Raw genomic sequence first — 21457 nt, forward strand, 5'->3', positions numbered from 1 at the left:
ATATTTGAGTTTGCTGCTTTCTGTAATTGAGTGCATTCCTGAAATGTGTGCTATTCAGGCAACAGAAAGCTGAAGACTTAATGTTTGAAGTATCAAAGGACAGAACCCAGAGCAGCTAGAAATTACAGAGGAATCTATAATAGCAACAAAATCATGAAGAGAATGAGTCCTTCCTCTGCCCAAACTTGACAGATCCTCATATTAGGCAGGTACAGGAGAATTTCTAGGAAGCCTAGTTCAAAAACAAACAGTGGAAACAAATAAGTGATCAGAGTTGGCAGCTGCTCCTACCGTAGAGGAAACATTTCAGAGTTTGCACCTAAGCAAGATAATTGCCTACTCACAAAAAAGCCAGTAATGCTCAACAAAATAGAATCCAATGTATTATCTATATTTTCCAGTTTTCAACCAAAACTTCCTTGACGGGAAAGTGTGACTGACAGAGTTGGGGTCAGGGAAACAGTCCATAGAAACTCACTCTTAGCAGGCCCAGCTCTTGGATTCAGCAGGCAAAGACTTCAAATAATCTGTTATAAATGTGTTCAAAGAATTAAATTACAGTAAAATAAGGTTTCAGTGAAGGAGCAGAAAGAGATTTTTTACTGAGAAATAGAAAATAATTTTAAAAATAGAAATCTTGGAGTTTAGGGGTGCCAGGATGGCTCACTTGGTTAAGCGTCCGATTCTTGGTTTTGGCTCAGGTCATGATCTCATGGTTTCATGAGTCCGAGCCCTGCATCAGGCTCTACACCTGCTTGGGATTCTCTGTCTCCCTCTCCTTCCGCCTCTCCCTGACTCATGCTGTCTCTGCCTCTCTCAAAATAAATAAGCTTAAAAAAAAAAAAAAAAGACATTCCGGAGATCAAAAGTATAACAACCAAAATAAAAATTTTATTAGATGGTTCAAGAATAGATTGGGAAAAGCAGAAGAAATAAGCAATGAACTTGAAGAAAGATCAACATAAATTTTCCTGTCCAAAAAACAGAATTTAAAACGTGGAAGAAAAGTGAACAAGTCCTCAGAGATCTATGTGAAAATATGAAGCAAGCCAACAAGAGTGTAATTGGAATTGTGGAAGGGAGGGAAACAGAAAAGATATCTAAAGAAATAATGGCTGAAAACTTCCAAAATTTGGTGGTAAACAGGTGAGATAAACACAAAGAAAATTACTTCTAGACACATCATGACAACACTGACAACCAGTTATAAAGCTAAAACTTGAAAGCAGCAACAGAAAAATGGCATGAACATGGGAACAGTGATAAGAGTAATGGCTGCCTTCTAATTAAGAAATGTGGAAGCAGAAGGAGTTCAAGATGGCAGAGTAGCATGGAATCTCTCATCTTGTCTCGACAGTGAAACGCAAATACATCACCACCAAGCCATTTTGCACATCTAGGAAACTGATCTGAGGTTTAACACAACAATCTGCATAACTGGAGCCACAGAACTCGACAGGTATGTGGTGTGGAGGGGTAGACTGAGGGAAAGAACAGCCACGAAGGGTAGGAAGCTGTTTTTGCAGAGGACAGGGAAAGGCAGGGGAGAGTGTGGCGCCTAGGGAGAGCACAGGAAAAGTACTCCCCCTGAAAGTAGCTGGAGAGAAAGACAAAGAGTGAAAACTCTCACAAGGGGCTGAATAAGAAATCTGTTCCCCAAAATGACTTATGGGGAGAAAGGAGAGGGTTTCAATACCATTAGGATTCTATAAACATTAGAGCACAAAGTCTGAAATTCCAGAGCCCAGTGCTGGGCGGTGGTCTGGTGAGGAAAAAGGGCAAATCCCCAGAAGAAGGCAATGGGGTCTGAGGGGTCCATGTGCTACACGGAGCGAAGTGGTTCCCCTGCTTGGAGAGCATTAGGTAGGGTCCATACAGCCTCCCACAGGCAAAGGTCCCAGCGGACCCCGGAGAGCAGCCACCTTTGCTGGTATTGAGACAGACACCAGAGTGCAGTGAAACCTGGTACCAGCTGTGTGTTTGAATTGCCACAATCTCAGAACCTCTCCTGCTGCGCAATAACACAATTGTTTTCTCAGGCAAGCTGGTGCCCAGCCATTGATCAGTGAGACCCTGCCTGAGAGAGTTGAAGCAGGTCCAAGCCCCAGGGTTCTCTGAAGTGAGGGATTTTAAAACACAGCCATGTCTGCGATAAAACTATGGAGGGAGGTGCTGCCTGGCAGGCTGACAACTTGGACACAGACAGGATAAAGCTGCAGAGTAGACAGAGGCCTAAGACAAAGGAGGGGTACTTGATCATAGGTTGGTTAGAATGCAGAGTTCCTGTGCCAGACTAGGAAGCTAGGCGAAGCCATTTCCACCATTCCTGTATACATGCATGTGTGCATACTAGCCACACTGATCCACCCCATTAAGTTAAGTGGTGCCACCTAGTGGAGAATGGAGCCGTTACACTAAGCCCCGCCCAGCTATGCCCTCCCAACACATCCCCTAGAAGACCAGCACAAGTCTCTGAATGCTTTATAGAGTGTTTCATAGTTCTAGAGGAAACTGGATGTAACTTCATTCAGGTTTCATTCTGTTTGCTGGTTCATATACTTGTTTGTTTTTTTCTGTCTTTGTTTAAATTGTTTTTTTTCTTTGTTTTTTTCCTCCTTTTCCTTTTCTCGCATACAGTAAGAGAAAATTTTATTTTTATTTTATTTTTTCTTAAAAAATTAATTTTTTATTTTATTGTAAATTTTCTATTTCACTTTATTTCATTTTCTTCTATTTTATTTACATTTTTTTAATTTCTAAATTTTATCTTACCTTTTTTTTCTCTCTTTCCTTTTTTTTCTATAGTCTATCACGCTTCTTTCCAGAAGCAGACCAAACATACCTAGGATTTAGCTTCCTTTATTTGACTTTTTGTTTTGTTTTTAAATTTTAAATTTTTATTTTTTATTTCGTTAATTTTTTCTTCCTCCAAAATGACCAAATGAAGGAATTCACCACAAAAGAAAGAACAGGAAAAAATGATAGCCCGGGGCTTAATCAATACAGATATAAGCAAGATGTCTGAACTAGAATTTAGAACCACAATAACAGGAAGGCTAGCTGGGGTTTAAAAAGCATTGAATCCTATCTATGGGGGAAAAAAATAAGTAAAATCCAGTCAGGATGAAATTAAAAATGCTACAACAAAGATGCAATCTCTAATGGATGCCAGAGTGGCAAGGATGGACAAGCAGAGCAGCAAATCAGTGATACAGAAGACAGAATTATGGAGAATAATGAAGCAGAAAAATAGAGGGGGACAAAGGCAAGAGAGAACGATGCAGGACTTTGAGAATTTAGTGACTTGTTAAAAAGGAATAACATCCAAATCATAGGAGTCCCAGAAGATGAAGAGAGAGAAAAGGGACAGAGAGTTATGTGAGCACATTACAGTGGAAAACTTGCCTAATCTGGGATAGGACATAGACATCAAAATCCAAGAAGCACAAAAAACTCCCATTAGATTCAACAGAAACCAATCATCACCAAGGCATATCTTAGTCAAATTCATAAGATAAACAGACAAGGAAAGAATTATGAAAGCAGAGAGGGAAAAAAAAGTCGTTAGCCTATAAGGGAAGACAGATTAGATTCACAGCAGACCTATCCACAGAAACTTGGCAGGCCAGAAAGGAGTGGCAGGATATATTCAATATGCTGAATCAGAAAATTATGCAGCCAAGAAATCTTTATCCAGAAAGGCCATCATTCAAAATAGAAGGTGGGATAAAGAGTTTCCCAGACAAAAACTGAAGGAATTTGTGACCACTAAACCACTAAATTTTAAGGGGGAGTCTTTGAGTGGAGAAAAGATGAACCAAAACAAAAAAGATCAAAAGCAACAAAGACTACAAAGGATCAGAGAGTATCACCAGAAACTCCCAACTTCACAGGAAACATAATGGCACCAAATTCATATCTTTTTGTACTCACTCTTAATGTCAATGGACTAAATGCTTCAATCAAAAGACATAGGGTATCAGAATGGATAAGAAAACAAGACACATCTATATAGATAAGAAAATAAGACACATGTATATTTCAATACAGATTGAAAGTGGGGATGGTGAACCATCTGTCATGCTAATGGTCGCCAAAAGAAAGCTAGAGTAGCCATACTTAGACAAACTAGATTTTAAAATAAAGACTATAACAAAGAGATGAAGAAGAGCTTTATATCATAAGAGGTCTATCCACCAAGAAGATCTAACAGTTGTAAACATTTATGCTCCAAAGGTGAAAGCACCCAAATATATAACTCAGTTAATCGCAAACATAAAGAAACTCATTGATAATAATACCATAAATTGTAGGGGACTTCAACACCCCACTTACAACAATGCACAGATCATCTAAGCAGAAAAGCAACAAAGAGACAATGGCTTTGAATGACTGGACCAGATGGACTTAACAGATATATTCAGAGTAATTCATCCTAAATCAGCAGAATACACATTATTCTCGAGTGCACATGGAATATTCTCCAAACTAGATCACATAGTAGAGCACAAATCAGCCCTCAACAAGTTCAAAAAGATCAAGATCATACCTTGCATATTTTCAGAACACAACGCTATAAAACTTGAAATCAACCACAAGAAAAAATTTGGAAAGACCACGCATACTTGGAGATTAGAGAAATCCAACTACAGAATGAATGGGTTAACCAAGAAATAAAGAGGAAATTAAAAAGTATCTGGAGGCCAATAAAAATGAAAACACAAAAGCCCTTGGTTGCAGGAAAGGCAGTCATAAGAGGGAAGTATACAGTAATCCAGGCCTTCCTAAAAGGAAGGAAGGTCTCAAATACACAGCCTAACCTTACACCTTAAAGACCTGGAAAAAGAACTGCAAATAAAACCCAAAACCAGCAGAAGAAGAAAAATAATAAAGGTTAGAGCAGAAATCAGTGATATCAAAATCAAAGAAACGGTAGAACAGATCAGTGAAACCAGGAGCTGATTCTTTGAAAGAATCACAAAATTGATAAAACCCTAACCAGATCGATCAAAATGAAAAAGCAAAGGACCCAAGTAAATAAAATCATGAATGAAAGAGGAGAGATCACAACCAACACCACAGAAATACAATAATATGAGACTATTATGAGCAATTATATGCCAACAAACTGGTCAATCTGGAAGAAATGGACAAAGTCCTACAAACCTATAACTACCAAAACTGAAACAGGAAGAAATAGAAGATTTGAACAGACCCATAACCAGTAAAGAAATGAAATCAGTAATCAAAAATCTCCCAACAAATAGTCTTGGGCTGGATGGCTTTCCAGGGGAATTCTACCAAACATTTAAAGAAGAGTTAACACTGATTGTTTTAAAGCTGCTCCAAAATATAGAAATGGAAGGAAAACTTCCAAACTCCTTCCACAAGGCCAGAATTACCTTGATTCCAAAACCAGATAAAGACCCCACTAAAAAGGAGAACTACAGGCCAATTCCTCTGATGAACATGGATGCAAAAATTCTCAACAAGATACTAGTCAACTGGATCCAACAACACATTAAAAGAATTATTCACTACGATCACTGGGATTTATTCCTGGTATCCAGGGCTGGTTCAAAATCTGCAAATCAGTCAGTGTGCTAAATCATATTAATAAAACAAAGGATAGGAAACACATGATCCTCTCAATAGTGCAAAAAAAAAAAAACTATTTGACAAAATATAGCCTCATTTTTTTATAAAAACCCTCAAAGTAAGGATTTAAGGATCATACTTCAAGATCATAAAAGCCATATATGAAAAACCCACTGCTAATATCATCCTCAATTGGGAAAAACTGAGACTTTCCCCCTAAGGTCAGGAACACGACAAGGATGTCCACTCTCACCACTGTTATTTAATATAGTGTTGGAAGTCCTAGCCTCAGCAGTTAGACAACACAAAATAATAAAAGGCATCCAAATAGGCAGGGAGGAAGTCAAATTTCACTCTTCATAGACAGTATGATACTCTATGTGGAAAACCCAAAAGACTCCACCAAAAAACTGCTAGAACTGAGCCAGGAATTCAGCAAAGTCCCAGTATATAAATTCAATGTACGGAAATTGCTTGCATGAAGCAGCAAAACAAGAAGTCAAGGGATCAATCCCATTTACAATTGCACGAAAAACCATAAAATACCTAGGAATAAACCTAATCAAAGAGGTGAAAAATCTATACACTGAAAACTATGGAGAGGTTATGGAAGAAATGGAAGAAGACACAGAACAGTGGAAAAACATTCCATGCTCATGGATTGGAAGAACAAATATTGTTAAAATGTTGATTCTGTCTAAGCAATGTACACGTGCAATGTAATCCCTATCAAAATCACACCAGCATTCTTCCCAGTGGTAGAACAAACAATCCGAAAATTTGTATGGAATCAGAAAAGACCTCAAATAGGCAAAGCAATCCTGAAAAAGGAAACCAAAGCTGGAGGCATCACATTTCCAGACTTCAAGCTATTTCACAAAGCTGTAATCATCAAGACTATGGTACTGGCACAAAAACAGACACACAGATCAATGGAACAGAACCCAGAGATGGATCCACAAACATATGGCCGACTAATCTTTGACAAAGCAGGAAGGAATATCCAATGGAAAAAAGACAGTCTCTTCAGCAAGTGCTGTTGGGAAAACTGGACAGCCACATGCAGAAGAATGAACCGAGACCACTTTCTTACACCACACACAAAAATAAATTCAAAACGGACAAAAGACCTAAACGTGAGATAGGAAGCCATCAAAATCCTTGAGGAGAAAACAGGTAACAACCTCTTTGACCTTGGCCACAGCAACTTTTTACTTGACAGGTCTCTGGAGGCAAGGGAAACAAAAGCAAAATGAACTATTGGGACCTCATCAAGGTAAAAAGCTTCTGCACAGTGAAGGGAACAATCAGCAGAACTAAAAGGCAGCCAACAGAATGGGAGAGGATATTTGCAAAGGGCATATCAGATAAAGGGTTAGTATCCAAAATCTATAAAGAACTTCTCAAACTCAACACCCAGAAAACAAATAATCCAGTGAAGAAATGGACAAAAGACACGAACAGGCACTTTCCCAAAAAAGACATCCAGATGGCTAACAGACACATGAAAAGATGCTCAGCATCACTCATTAGCAGGAAAACACAAATCAAAACCACAATGAGATACCACCTCACACCTGTCAGAATGGCTAAAATTAACAATTCAGGCCACAACAGATGTTGGCGACGATGTGGAGAAAGAGGAACCCTTTTGCACTGCTGGTGGGAATGCAAACTGGTGCAACCCCTCTGGGAAACAGTATGCAGGTTCCTCAAAAAGTTAAAAATAGAACTACCCTACAGCCCAGCAATTGCACTACTAGGTATCTGTATCCAAAGGATACAAAAATACTGATTCGAAGGGGCACATGCACCCCAATGTTTACAGCAGCACTATCGACAATAGCCAAAGTATGGAAAGAACCGAAATAATGCATCGACTGATGATGGATAAAGAAGATATGGTATCTATAGACAATGGAATATTTCTCAGTGACCAAAAAGAATGAAATCTTGCCATTTACATCAACTTGGACGGAACTAGAGTATATTATTCTAAGGGAAATCAGTCAGAGAAAGACAAATATCACATGACTTCACTCATACATGGAATTTAAGGTACAAAACAGATGAACATAAGGGAAGGAAAGCAAAAATAATACAACAACAGAGAGGGAGACAAACCATAAGAGACTCTTAAATATGGAGGATGAACAGGGTTGCTGGAGGGGTGCTGGGTGGGGGATGGGCTAAATGGGTGAGAGGCATTAAGGACATGTGTTGGTTGAGCACTGGCTGTTATATGTAAGTGATGAATCAATGAATTCTATTCCTGAAATCATTATTACACTATATGTTAACTAACTTGGTTATAAATTTAAAAACATAGTAATAAAAAGAACAATCTTGGAAGCAGAGAACATTGGAAGAGTCTGTGAAGTGCTAGAGGAAAAAAAATGCTGTCTACGAATCCTGTGTCAAGTGAAACTGTGCTTTTAAAAATAAAGGGAAAATAAAAGCATTTTTAGATAAACAAAACAGAGAACTCGTCACTAGCAGAGCTATTCTTCAAAGCATGATGATGGTTAATTCTTTATGCTAAAAGGAAATGACACCAGATGGCAACTCAGATATAGGGAGAAAATAAGAACAATAATAATTATAAATATGAGATAATATATGTACATATTTTTCTTTTCTCTAATACTTTTAAAAAATTGACTAAAGCAGAATTGAGCAGTATATGTGATGGATTTATAAAGTACACAGATGTAATATAACAATGGCACTAAAGACTAGGATGAGACATGGAAATAAATACATTCCTGCAAGGTTCAAATGTTTTTTATGAGTTAAACATTAACTCTGAATAAATTGGGATAAGATAAAGATGCATGTTATAATCTCCAGAGCAACTACTAAAAAATAATTTAAAGACATACAGCTAAAAGCCAATGGAATTAAAATGGTATGTAAAAAATGTTTAATACAACAGAAGACAAGGAAGTATCAACAAGGGTTTTTTTTAAGGTGGTGCCAATCAAACCGATTTATTTCAGAATGTTGCTATGTCAGAGAAGAAATATCCTGTGATTATAACAGGATGCTGTATAACCACGTTAAAAGAGCATATTCTAAATTTTTTTTTTTTCAATGTTTTTTATTTATTTTTGGGACAGAGAGAGACAGAGCATGAACGGGGGAGGGGCAGAGAGAGGGAGACACAGGATCGGAAACAGGCTCCAGGCTCCAGGCTCCGAGCCATCAGCCCAGAGCCTGACGCGGGGCTCGAACTCACGGACCGCGAGATCGTGACCTGGCTGAAGTCGGACGCTTAACTGACTGCGCCACCCAGGCGCCCCATAAAAGAGCATATTCTAAAGGCTGATTATCTACATACAGTTTGTGCTGTGTTTTGTTAGACTTACACTATAGAAGTAGATTGAAATATTGGTGAAACTTATAATGACTTTTGATTACTGTTTTTCTAATATAAAATTAATAGGTCTCTTCCCCCTTTTTTATTTAGTATATGTGTGATTTGTTTCTAAACTGTTATTGCTGATTTTCTTTTTTACTTGTTTAAAAATTCAACTTTATTATTTTTCTAGTTATAAGGGTAGTGCATGCTATTCATAAAAATGCAAATACCATAGAAATACACAAAGAAAAGCACAATTTATATACAAAATATGCAATAAAGAGATATACAAAATTACCTTGCAGTCAAATCCCTAGGAAGTAATAACGGTAACAGATTATTTATAGCGTAAAGACCTTTTTTCTGTGTGTGTGTGTGTGTGTGTGTGTGTGTGTGTGTGTGTGTGCGCACGCATATACTTAAATTTTGTTTAATGTAAAATGAGTTGGGGCGCCTGGGTGGCTCGGTCGGTTAAGCATCCGACTTCGGCTCAGGTCATGATCTCACGGTCCATGAGTTCGAGCCCCGCGTCGGGCTCTGTGCTGACAGCTCAGAGCCTGGAGCCTGCTTCGGATTCTGTGTCTCCCTCTCTCTCTGCCCCTTCCCTGTTCATGCTCTGTCTCTGTCTCAAAAATAAATAAACGTTAAAAAAAAAAAAAAAAAAGAAATATTTAAAAAAATGAGTCATACCATAAATACTATGCTACAGAATTTTTTTAGTGAAACATATTTCATGGACGGCTCTCATATTTAAATGTTTATTAATGTTTCTTCTTTAATGTTTATTTTTAAGAGACAGCATGAGTGGGGGAGGGGCAGAGAGAGAGAGGGAATCACAGAATCTGAAACAGGCTCCAGGCCTTGAGCTGTCAGCACAAAGCCCAACATGGGGCTGAACTCGTGAACTGCAAGATCATGACCTGAGCTGAAAGTCAGTCTCAACCAACTGAACCACTCAGGTGCCCCTGTTATCCCTTCTTTAAACTTACATAATAAATTCTAGAAGTATAATACCTTTATAGACTGAATTCTTTTCTTTATGCTATATAATGATGTATTATATTTTCATATACTCAGGATTCCAATTTCTTTATTTTCTAGGAGGAGGATATGTTGTCTGCCCAGGGAAGAGAGGAAGCATCAGATAGGCGTTTACAGCAGTTACAATCTAGCATAAAACAATTAGAAACAAGGTAAATTGTTAAATACATCTAGCTTTCTCTGTTACCTTCAAAAGGTATTCCACATTAGAATTTCAGTTTATGATATTTTCTAGAATATATATTTTATAGTGCTAAACAAACTATACTTGTAAGTTTGAAATCTGATTCACTGGACATTATTTATTTTAAAAAATCATGTTCAAAATATTGGTATATTTTGAATGTATATTCAAAGACCATTTCTGTCTTACCCTTTCCCCAGTCATTGTCAAGTTAAGTGAATCCCCAAATGAAAATGTTCTTTCCATCTTAAAGCAGAAAAAGTTGGGTAAAAATTATATAGAAAAACTAATTGGTAGAACCTACTTACTAAGTAGACACACAAGAGAAAAAAAAATACCCAAGAAATCATTATAGATGTTTGCCCTGGAACCTTCTGGAGCAGTAATTTCAGTTGTCGTTGAAGGTCTAGACTACTTTTTAAATGTATCTGTAGGTTGTTTTTAATTGCTATCTATTTCCTTAAGAGACTTAAAAATTGTCATTTGTAATCCATTAAAGATACAGTGACCACAGCCCATAAATTTACTTTATGGTTTATAAATGAAAAATCTACTCTGATTGGAATCTCATAAATAGCCTGCTAACGTGAGCACATTAAAAATCAAGATCTCCTTGGGGTGCCTGGGTGGCTCAGTTGGTTAAGCGTCCGACTTCGGCTCAGGTCATGATCTCACAGTTCGTGAGTTCAAGCCCCGCGTCAGGCTCTGTGCTGACAGCTCAGAGCCTGGAGCCTCCTTCAGCTGCTGTGCCACCCTCTCTCTCTGCCCCTCCCCTGCTCATGCTCTGTCTCTCTCTGTCTCAAAAATAAATAAACATTAAAAAAAATTTAAAAAAAAAATCAAGATCTCCATTCTAGTCCATGGCTAATTTATTGTTTGTTCAGAAGAAAAATTAGTATACTTAACCTTCTGTTTCCTGTGCTTCAAAATAGTAATAAAAATATTATTTTCTCATAGCAGGTTGAGAACTAATTGATTTTAACTACTAACTTGTGATGAAAGGAGTTATAATTTTATGTACGAGGGTCTTGGGTTTTTGTTTTTCAGTTATCTAAACTTTTCAGCAGTTGATTGATTTATTGTACTGCTGCTTTCCTGAACTTCTTTGTGTTAACCTTAGAGAAAAAAATTTGTGATTGTAGATTTTCATTTCTGTTATCTTAGTGGCTATTCTATGCTATGAAAAATGCTAGAGACTTGAGACAGTTAACTGAATAGTGAGTATCAATTCCTTTTGATTCTGATAGCATTGAATCATAAAGAACCTAGGTTTTTGGGGGGTTTTTTTTTCATTTTTTTTTTCATTCAGCAGTGCTTTTAGTTGTCTTTTTAATGTTGAGAGTTTGTGGTTTTTTGTTACTCTTGTTTTATTTTGTTTTGCTTTTAATATAAAGCTATAATATGATCTAACCAAATAGCTCTGTAAGAAGAGATCACTGCCTATATAAGAAAATCTAAGAATATTTTTTTAAAGTCCAATATTCAGCTAGCCACCTCTGAAAAGGAAATTGTTACATTGGCTTCCTTTTAGAGCTATTAAACTAATATTACTGTTAGAATAAAAACAATTATCTATTTTAAACTTTAAAAATCTCTTGTATTTTACGTAGGAGAAAGCAAAGTTATTAGTATATTTGATATGTGTTTCTAAACAATGTTTAGCTAGTATGTTTTAGGTGTAAATGTATCTTATTTAATGGAACTTGCAGTTAGAAAAGCTATGTTTTGGGGGCGCCTGGGTGACTCAGTCAGTTAAACGTCTGACTGTTGACTTCAGCTCAGGTCATCTCACAGTTTTTGAGATCAAGCTCCATGTTGGGCTCTGTACTGACAGTATGGATCCTGCTTGGGATATTCTCTCTTTCTCTCTCTCTCAAAATAAATAAACAAACTTTAAAAAAAAAAAAAAAAGGTAAGCTTTTTAATGGTCATCTTTGTTCCACAAAATCAAAGACATTTTTGCCTCAGTAAATGCTTTTTGGCATTATTAAAATTATTATTTATTTTTAAAATTATTCTTTGTGATTCTTTCAAATGCCACAAACATCTGAGAAGCATTAAGCCATTTCCTTTGTCTTTCAAAGAAAGGATCCCCTCCATTCCCCTTTTTAGATGATTCATGGATCCTGGGAATTAATTACCTCCAGAGAATGACAGTTCTCTCTGGGAAATATTTTGCGGTTTGTATATGCTCAGCTTGAATAAGGCAGAAGTTAAATGAGTTGAATTGCTCTAAGTTACCTCTTCATATTTTTAAATTTGATGTTTCTTTTAAAATGAGATTATGCAAATAGGACTACAAAACCTTCAGTTATGTGACTGGTGGAAAGTGAATTTCGTTCCAATCATTGTTCAGCTTTTTATTTTCTATCCCTACTCTAAGCATAATAGAATACATAAATTCTTTAAAGATGTTGAAATATGGTCTCGATTTTAAGTAGAATAGAAGGCCATGCATTGGAAATTAGTGAATATGTTGGAGAAAATATGGAGGGCCTTGGAGATAGTCAAATTTGGATTTCATGTGATGTATTACAGATTCTTGAGTCAGGATTACATGATGAAATTAATATTTTATGAAGATTAATTTGATGATATTTTCAAAGTGAGGCTATTTGGCGACAGGAATATAAATTGTTGGAGGAGAAAGATTTTGAGATTTAGAGGCAAAGTTGCTTTGATTTCTGGTTGTAGTGTATTCTGTCTTTGTACCTTGGAGGAGTTAACCAACCTCACTTAGCTGTAGTTTCTTTAGGATTAAATGAGATAAGAATATATAGGGAACCTAGCACCATGCTTATTATTTTACTTTCTCAAATCTTCCCCTTCTTTCAGAGTAAAGTTAACTTCTTTCTAGAAAACTCACAATTCTTTTCACTTTCAACCTTTACCTTGTATAAGATTTAGGATTTAATAGAATGAACAAGTATTTGGAGGAGAACTAGTCTACTTATTAGACTAACAAATGATGAGAATTCTTTTTTTTTTTTTTTTTTTTAAATTTTTTTTTTTCAACGTTTTTTATTTATTTTTGGGACAGAGAGAGACAGAGCATGAACGGGGGAGGGGCAGAGAGAGAGGGAGACACAATCGGAAACAGGCTCCAGGCTCCGAGCCATCAGCCCAGAGCCTGACGCGGGGCTCGAACTCACGGACCGCGAGATCGTGACCGGGCTGAAGTCGGACGCTTAACCGACTGCGCCACCCAGGCGCCCCGAGAATTCTGAACAGTAAAAAATGGTTTTTGGATCTTAATTGTTTTAATGGTCTTAATGAAATAGAACAAGGTAGAGTAAAGTCTAATAAACTGTCACAAAGAATAAAGCAGTCTTCAGTGTTACAAAGAATAAGTCTTAAATCTTTCCCACAATTATAGCTCTTTGGTTTATTATGAAATGTTTTCAAACTAATCTGAGTATTTTTTTAATATTGACCAAATAAAATTATTTAATTATATTATTTCTGTAAGGTGGTTTTTATATATTAGTTACAAATTGGCTTTATTCATTTTTAATTTTATTTTTATCAGGAAAATATATATGCATTGTTTCAAAATCGTATAGTACCACAAGCATTATAATGAGAAATACATTCTTATTAATTATCTCATTTCTTCACATAGTAAGTTTTCTATGTACTTTATACTCATTCTTGGCTAAATACTCTATCAAAGCTCTAAAATGACTCTCAATCTGGTCAACCACATGAGGTCATTGCCATTACATCCTTTTCTTAAAGAAATCCATTGGTGTCCTCCATCCTCTGCCTCAAACTGTTCACTACTAGGACTGATGCAACTCTCATTTTAAAACTTTAATTCACTAGGTCCTGCGATTTCCTTCTTGCCATTCCTATATTGAAGCCTGTCTTTTGCATCCCCACGAATGCTGCTTTCTTTCTTAACTCCCCCTCATTTTGATGGATACCACCAAATACCCATTTGATGGATTCATCAGCTTCCTGAAGATACATGGGATACATTTATTAAGATGTTGCTTATTTAGAAATATTTTTATCCTGTTTCAAAGGTATTTGATAGTTCCTTGAGTAATGAATCATAGGTTGGAAATCCAAGGTTTTAAATCACTTATTCTTAGAATGTTGACATTTTCCTTATATTATCTAGCCTTTGGATGTAGGGAAAAAATTCCTATGTCATTCAAAATTCCAATATTTTCTCTTTGACTCTTCTTTTCCCTCTGAAGACTTTTAGGATCATCTACCACCCCCACCACCACAATCAGTGTTCTAAAATTGCAGTGTGCACATTCAGTGAGAATCCCTTTTCATTCATCTTACTGGGAACACTTCAGTCTAGAAATTCATGTCCTTCAGTTCAAGGAATTTTCATTTGATGGTTTTAGTCATTTTTTCCTCTGTTCTTTTTTCTTGAACTTAATATGAGTTTCATATTGGACCTTACGGATTGATTACCTAATTTTTCTATCTTTTCTCCCTGATTTTCCTTTCCTTCATTGATTTTCTCCTTTCTTGGAGGTTTCCTTAAATTTTCTTCTAACTAGCCATCTGTTGACTTTTTTCTTTTAATTAATTTATTTTGAGAGAGAGAGAGAACGTGCATGAGCAAGCAGGGGAGGGGCAGGGAGAGAGGGAGAGAGAGAATCCCAAACAGATTCTGTCATGCTGTCAGCACAGAGCCTGGTGCAGGGCTCAAACTCAGGAACTGTGAGATCATGACCTGAGCTGAAACCAAGATTTGGACACATAACCAACTGATCCACTCAAGTGCCCCATCTGTTGAATATTTTAGTTATCATAAATTTTATTTTAAAGAGCCATTTCTTATTCTGTTTCTTTTTCTGTAGTAGCTTATTCTTATTTAATATATATTATATCTTAGTTCAGTGTATTAAATATGTATCTTATAAGGTTTTCTTCTGCTATCTGCATTATCTGTGTTCTCTCTACATTCCTTTTGTTCTGTTTGCCCATCTGTCTTTCTTCAAATGCTTGGTGATCCTTTCTATCCATTGATATTTAATAGTAAGACACCAAAGTATTTGAGCAGCACATATACTAAAAATTGGAATACAGAGAAAATTAGGATGGCCCACATGCAGATCTGTGAAGCATTCCATATCTTTAAACACCAAACCCATAGATAGAGAACAGACTGGTGTTTGCCGGGGAGGGGGTAGGGGATGGAATGGGAGACAATGGTCAAAAGATACAAATTTCCAGTTATAAAAGAAATAAATCATAGGATGTAATGTACAACATGGTGATTATTGATAATAATACTGTATTGTATATTTGAAAGTTGCTAAGAGAATAGATCTTAAAAGTTTTCATAAGAAAAAATTACAGCTGTATGTGGTGATATATATTAACTAAATTTACTACAGTGAACATTTTGCAATGTAAAAAAATACCAAATCATTATGTTGTATACTTGAAACTAATACAGAGTTGTATATCAAATATGTTTCAGTTAAAAATAAAGAGTAAGACCCCAGAAAGCAGATAGGAAGCTAGGTGTGTATAGGTGGGTTGGGATCTGCCAGACTTTATTATGTTTAGTCAGTAAGCTGGCTGTTTCCTTAGGCAGTTCCCATATATGAGAATCTTTCTTGAGCCAGTTTTCCCAGGGTAGGATTCATTAATCTTCTGCTGTGGGCTGAGTAGAAATGCACAAGCGTGAGTGTATTCCAAAGTTGAAGGAGTCTGGAAGTAATGAGGTTCAATATTCAAACTTTCACTCAATACCCTGGGTTTTGGTATGTCTTCTGATCCCCAACTTTAGATGAAATGACCGCCCCCTGCTGTGTAGTTATAGATACATAGATCTGTGGGTTGGATCTGTACCATTTAAGTGGAAGTTTCTATTTGGCAGTATAGTATATTTACTAGGAACACTGGCTCTGGACCTAGACTAAGTTCAAACTCCAGTTTCACCAGTAACTAGATAAATAATCCTGGGCATGTTGATTACTCTCTGTACTTCTGTTTCTTCATCTATAAGATAATTGTAATGATATAACCTATCTTCTATCTTTTATGTACTATAACTTTATATCCTATCTCATAAGTTAATGATATAACCTATCTCACAGCATTGTTGAAGATATTGAGGATTATGTTTTCTTTAACATAAAGTACATAGCACAAAGAATGTTATTACAAGTTTTTGCTGTCATCCTTGTTGTTACCATTATTACAAAGATGGAATTGGACCCAATTTTAGCAAGTTGACAGGATTCTTGCAAGATTTGGCTATAAAGCATGTAGAAGCGCTTTTATTAGAGTAAGAATAGTAGTAATACACCTTTTATGTTATAAAATTGTGAAAACCTATATATTTTGAAACTGATTATCTGAATCTGCTTTACTGTAATTCCACTTGACTCCTAACACCAGTCTGACTTTACAGAGCCAAGTGGTTGCTGGGGCTGCTAGACTGTTGAATGCATGTGAATCTTTTGTTTGCAAGGCTTTTTCTGACATGAGTGTTAGTGAAGCCTGGAAGTGAGTGTCAGAGAGACTTGTCTGAGGATTGGAATGCACACAGTCCTAAACAAAGCCTGCTTTTAAGAGATGAAGTTGGCATATGCCTTTCATGAGTTACTTGCTCTGCTTGACCCTGAGGATGCCATGGTAAAGCAAATGGCTCAACTAATAATGCTAGTAAAGTGCCATGTGCCCTATACCTCTTTGGGAGAGGTACGGACTGCTTCATCTTCTACCACCAATGTTTAACTAAAGTGAAATAGAATGGGGGCGCCTGGGTGGCTCAGTTGGTCGGGTGACCAACTTCAGCTCAGGTCATGATCTCGCAGTTTGTGAGTTCGAGCCCTGCGTCGGGCTCTGTGCTGACAGCTCAGACCCTGGAGCCTGCTTCGGATTCTACCTCTCTCTACCCTTCTCCTGCTCACACTCTGTGTCTCTCTGTCTTTCAATAATAAATAAACATTAAAAAAAAATTTTTAAGTGAAATAGAATGAATAATGTCATATATATAAATCATCACATTAAAATATGAGAGGACTGAATTCCATTAAAAGGCAGAGACTTGCAAAGTTTGATTAAAAAGTAAGGCCAGTAATATGTTATATTAGAAAATACCTAAAACAAAGGATAAATGAATTAGAACAAAGATTTCAAGGAAAGAAAGATGATTTATTTTAAATTTAAAATAAAGGTTTTAGCGGCGCCTGGGTAGCTCAGTAGGTTAAGCATCCAACTCTTGATTTAGGCTCAGGTTATGATCTCACAGTTGTGAAATCGAGCCCCACATTGGGCTCCACACTAGGTGTGGAGCCTGCTTCAGATTCTGTCTCTCTCCCTCTCTCTCTCTGTCATAAATAAATATAAAAAAGTAAAGGTTTTAGTGGAGCATATTATCAACTATAAACAAAAAAGAAAGGAGGAGTGAGTCTTACTATTATACTAGGTATGGTTTCATGGTAAAAAGCAGCAAACAGAACAAAGAGAGACTTTATATAGTGAAAAATAGCACCATATTGAAAAAGATACATTAATAACCTTATGTATAGTAAGTAATAAGATAGCTAAATATGTGATGCAAAAGCTAGGAAATTTGATGAAAGGGTGATCTGATAAAATATAGTTATGATCATTATTTTGGGCCATCTGGATCTTATCTCCCTTCCATGTTTGGGTAATTCCCCAGATTATAGTTCTTTATGAGAGAATCAACTAATCCTGTGGTGAAGTTTTAGGCATATTTCTTGCTACAAAGCTTCAAACTTGATTTTCCAGCTCTCCCAGTAAGTCTGTGAACTTACCAATATCTTTTTTAATAAACCTTTTTTCTGCGTAAATTAGAGTTGGCTTCTACTACTGCAGCTAAGAACCCTGACTAAAATGGTAGTAGACCTTATCTCACTTCATTCAGAATGAAGCAGAGGGGCACCTAAGTGGCTCAGTCCATTAAATGTTTCACTTTGGCTCAGGTCATAATCTCATGGTCCATGAGTTCGAGCCCCGTATCAGGTTTTATGCTGATGGCTCGGAGCCTGGAATCTGCTTGAGATTCTGTATCTCCCTCTCTCTCTGTCCCTTCCCCACTTGCATTTTCTCTCTCTCTCTCTCTCTCTCTCAAAAATAAATACACATTTTTAAAAAAGTTTAAAAAAATGAATGAAGCAGATATACCAAACAAACAGCAACAACAATGTATCAGAACCTATTATAAAGTCATAATCAAATTGATATGATTTGGGTATAGAATAGGCCAATAGATCAAGGAGACATGATAATCCATAAGTAAATCATTATATTTGCATATTTTAGTATGTTAAAGGGATAATTTTACTTCATCAGTTACTAATGGTATTCATACAACTGGCCATCAATCTGAAAAAAAGTTAAATTGGACTCCTCTCTTACAACACATTCAGAAGTAAACTCCAGATGCATTAAGATTTACTGGTTAAAAATATTAAAGACATAGCAATCTTTTGAGGAAATCTATGAAATTACATTAGCAATGTATTAATGAGGGAGATAGTCTTTATTAAAAAATGAATCCTGGAAGCTGAAAGATAAAGCCAAATTTAGCTATATTAAAGTGAACATTTTTAGTGTAGTGAAAATTTCCTAAATAGTCAGTAGGCAGCAACAACCAAAAAAGTAGATTTGGAAAAATATTTGTAGCATACAGAACAACCTGAGCATTTATATTTTAATATTAAAAGAGTTCATATAAAGGAATAAGCAAATAACCCATCAGAAAAAAAAAAATTGGCAGAAGATATGAAGAGGAAGTTCGAAGAGGACAATTCACATAGCTAACAAACTAAAAATGTGCTTAAGCTCTCCAGTATTCAGGGAAATACAAATTAATAGTAAAATGAAGTTCCATGCATCATACCAGGAAAAGAAAGAGCTTTGGGATGTATTGCTTGAGGTGATTTCCGTAAGATATTGAATGAGAAAAGCAAGTGCAGAAAAGGGTGTATTATGATCTTAATTTTTTTTAATGTTTATTTTGAGAGAGAGAGAAAGAGCAGAGAAAGAGGGGGAGAGAGAATCTCAAGCAGGTTCCATGCTGTCAGCACAGAGACCAACTTGTGGCTTGATCTCACAAACTGTGAAATCATGACCTAAAACGAAATCAGTGCTTAACTGACTGAGCCACCCAGGCACCCTATGATCTTAATTTTTATAACACAAAAAAATTATGTTAAAATACCTATGGACCGATGTATATGTACTTTGCATGCTTATCTATGTGTATACATGCATATATATGTGTATACAATTTTATGAACACGGAGAAAAATATTTAAAGGTATACATTAGTAAATTAACATTAAATTGGGTAGAGAGTGGGAAAAGGGAGCCAAGCAAAAAAAGAAAATTTTTAGAAGACAATATAAATAGAAACAACAACTTATTCTTTAAGGATTTGCTTTAAAACATTGTCTTGTGATTATATAATGTAATGTGATACTGTAAAAACTGTAACATAATTAGAATCAATATCTAGGCTCATTCTCAGCACTACAGCTCATTAGCCATATGGACTTAATCACATGCTTAATCTCTCTGGGTCTGTTGTTCTTTAAGATGGAAATAATGAAACCTACTTTACAAAACTTTTGTGCAGATCAAATGAGAAAATACATATGAAAGTAACCAGAATAGTGTTTGTTCTATACTAGATGCTCACTAAATCTCCTATTTTCCTTCTTCCCTTTAAAGATATTTAACTTTCACAATGTGATTATTGACTTTTAGACTCTGTGTAGCAATGCAAGAAGCCACTCAGTTAAGAGCACAAAAAACACATTTGGAAAAACAGACCAGAGAATTACAAGCAAAGTGCAATGAATTAGAAAATGAAAAATATGAAGCTATTGTAAGAGCCAGAAATAGCATGCAGCTCTTAGAAGAAGCTAACCTTCAAAAAAATCAGGTAAGAAAACTAGTAAACATGTTTACAAATAATATAATACTGAAAGTTCCTCCATGTGACCTAATAATAAGGAAATCAGTAACTACAGAATAAACATATGAAAATAATATTGCTGTGCTCTGCATTGATAGACATACTGTATTCTTCATGGTAAGACTTAACCACAAAATATGATAAAATAGGGATGCCCGGCTGACTCAGTTGGAAGAGCATGAATTTGAACCCCATGTTGGGTGTAGAGATTGCTGAAATGAAATGAAATGAAATGATAAAATTTTTTTAAAAAGATGATAAAATGTCAACCCTCTCTCAAAACTTTTATATCAGACTTTATGTCTCCAATCCTTATGTGAATAATCTTCATCCCCTATAGTCTCATACTTTAAAAAAGCTATTATAGCACTTTACTACAATATACTATATTTTATTCGGTTGAATCAGATCAATCTTACTCATCTTGATTTCCCCTTCATCACCTACATAATTACTCTAATAGAGCAGAAGCTTAATTGACAGGAATTAAATTTAGCTGTAACGATTTATTAACTGGGACCTTCACGCCACTGTTTTTTTTTTTAACCCTCTAACAATTGTGATTCCTGTGTATCACATATCATATTTTTTTGTTTTATCACTTCCATATAAATGGTGTATAGTTTATAGAAGTCACCAGGTGGATGGATTTGGTTTTGATGTTGTTGCCTCCTTTATGTAGAGATCATTAAATCATTACTTCATTTAACCAACATTTATTGAATACCTAACATTTGCATAATACTCTACTGGGAAATATGGGGAGTACACAGGAAATACTTTATTTATATTTCCTCTTAACATGATAGAGGTTTTCCAAGAAGGCTATTAAAACAAAACCAGCGATATAAATCACATATTAAGAAGGTAATAAATAAAAAAGAAATAATATCCTTATTTAAACTGGGAATGCAAAATGCTTGTCATGCCTTTCTGCTAATAATCCCATCTGTGATTTGCATACTGTCTCTTAGGATGGTTGAAAGGCACAACATACACATAATATTCTTGGGAATTGCTCTTAACTCTAAGTTAGCTAGAACAGTTAAGAGCAGGACAGAATTACTTATCTTTCCCCTCTGAAGCCTAGTCATATGAGCATTGTTAACATCCGGTCACTAAAGATGAACATTTTTTGTAAACAACAATGGACAGAGAAGTAGTGACAATACTCATTGCCTATCCCTCAAATTTGCTCACTCAGGTCCGAAGTCAACAGACCCTTAAAGAGACTGGTTATGGCTGCATATTAAGCTCCCTCCTGACTCATTGTTTAATTGTTAGAGGAATCCCACCTTCAGTTTAAGCAACCTTCAGTTGCTTATTCCAAAGCCAGGGG

General features: G+C 36.0%; 1 protein-coding gene across 4 annotated transcripts in view; it reads left to right on the forward strand.

Moving 5' to 3' along the window:
- The window catches only part of SCLT1 (sodium channel and clathrin linker 1), a 220620-nt gene that overhangs the window by 103647 nt on the left and 95516 nt on the right, over positions 1-21457 (forward strand). For all 4 annotated transcript variants that reach the window (XR_006201717.1, XM_042935491.1, XM_042935492.1 and 1 more), the window contains 2 exons: positions 10061-10152; positions 19908-20085. Coding sequence is in view for 3 of the 4 variants with exons in the window: in XM_042935491.1 (XP_042791425.1) it covers positions 10061-10152; positions 19908-20085 (270 nt within the window). In the remaining variant the exon portion in view is untranslated. The remainder of the gene's footprint in view (positions 1-10060; positions 10153-19907; positions 20086-21457) is intronic.

The sequence above is a fragment of the Panthera leo genome, chromosome B1 (genome assembly GCF_018350215.1).
Source record: "Panthera leo isolate Ple1 chromosome B1, P.leo_Ple1_pat1.1, whole genome shotgun sequence".
NCBI classification, from domain to species: Eukaryota; Metazoa; Chordata; class Mammalia; order Carnivora; family Felidae; genus Panthera; species Panthera leo.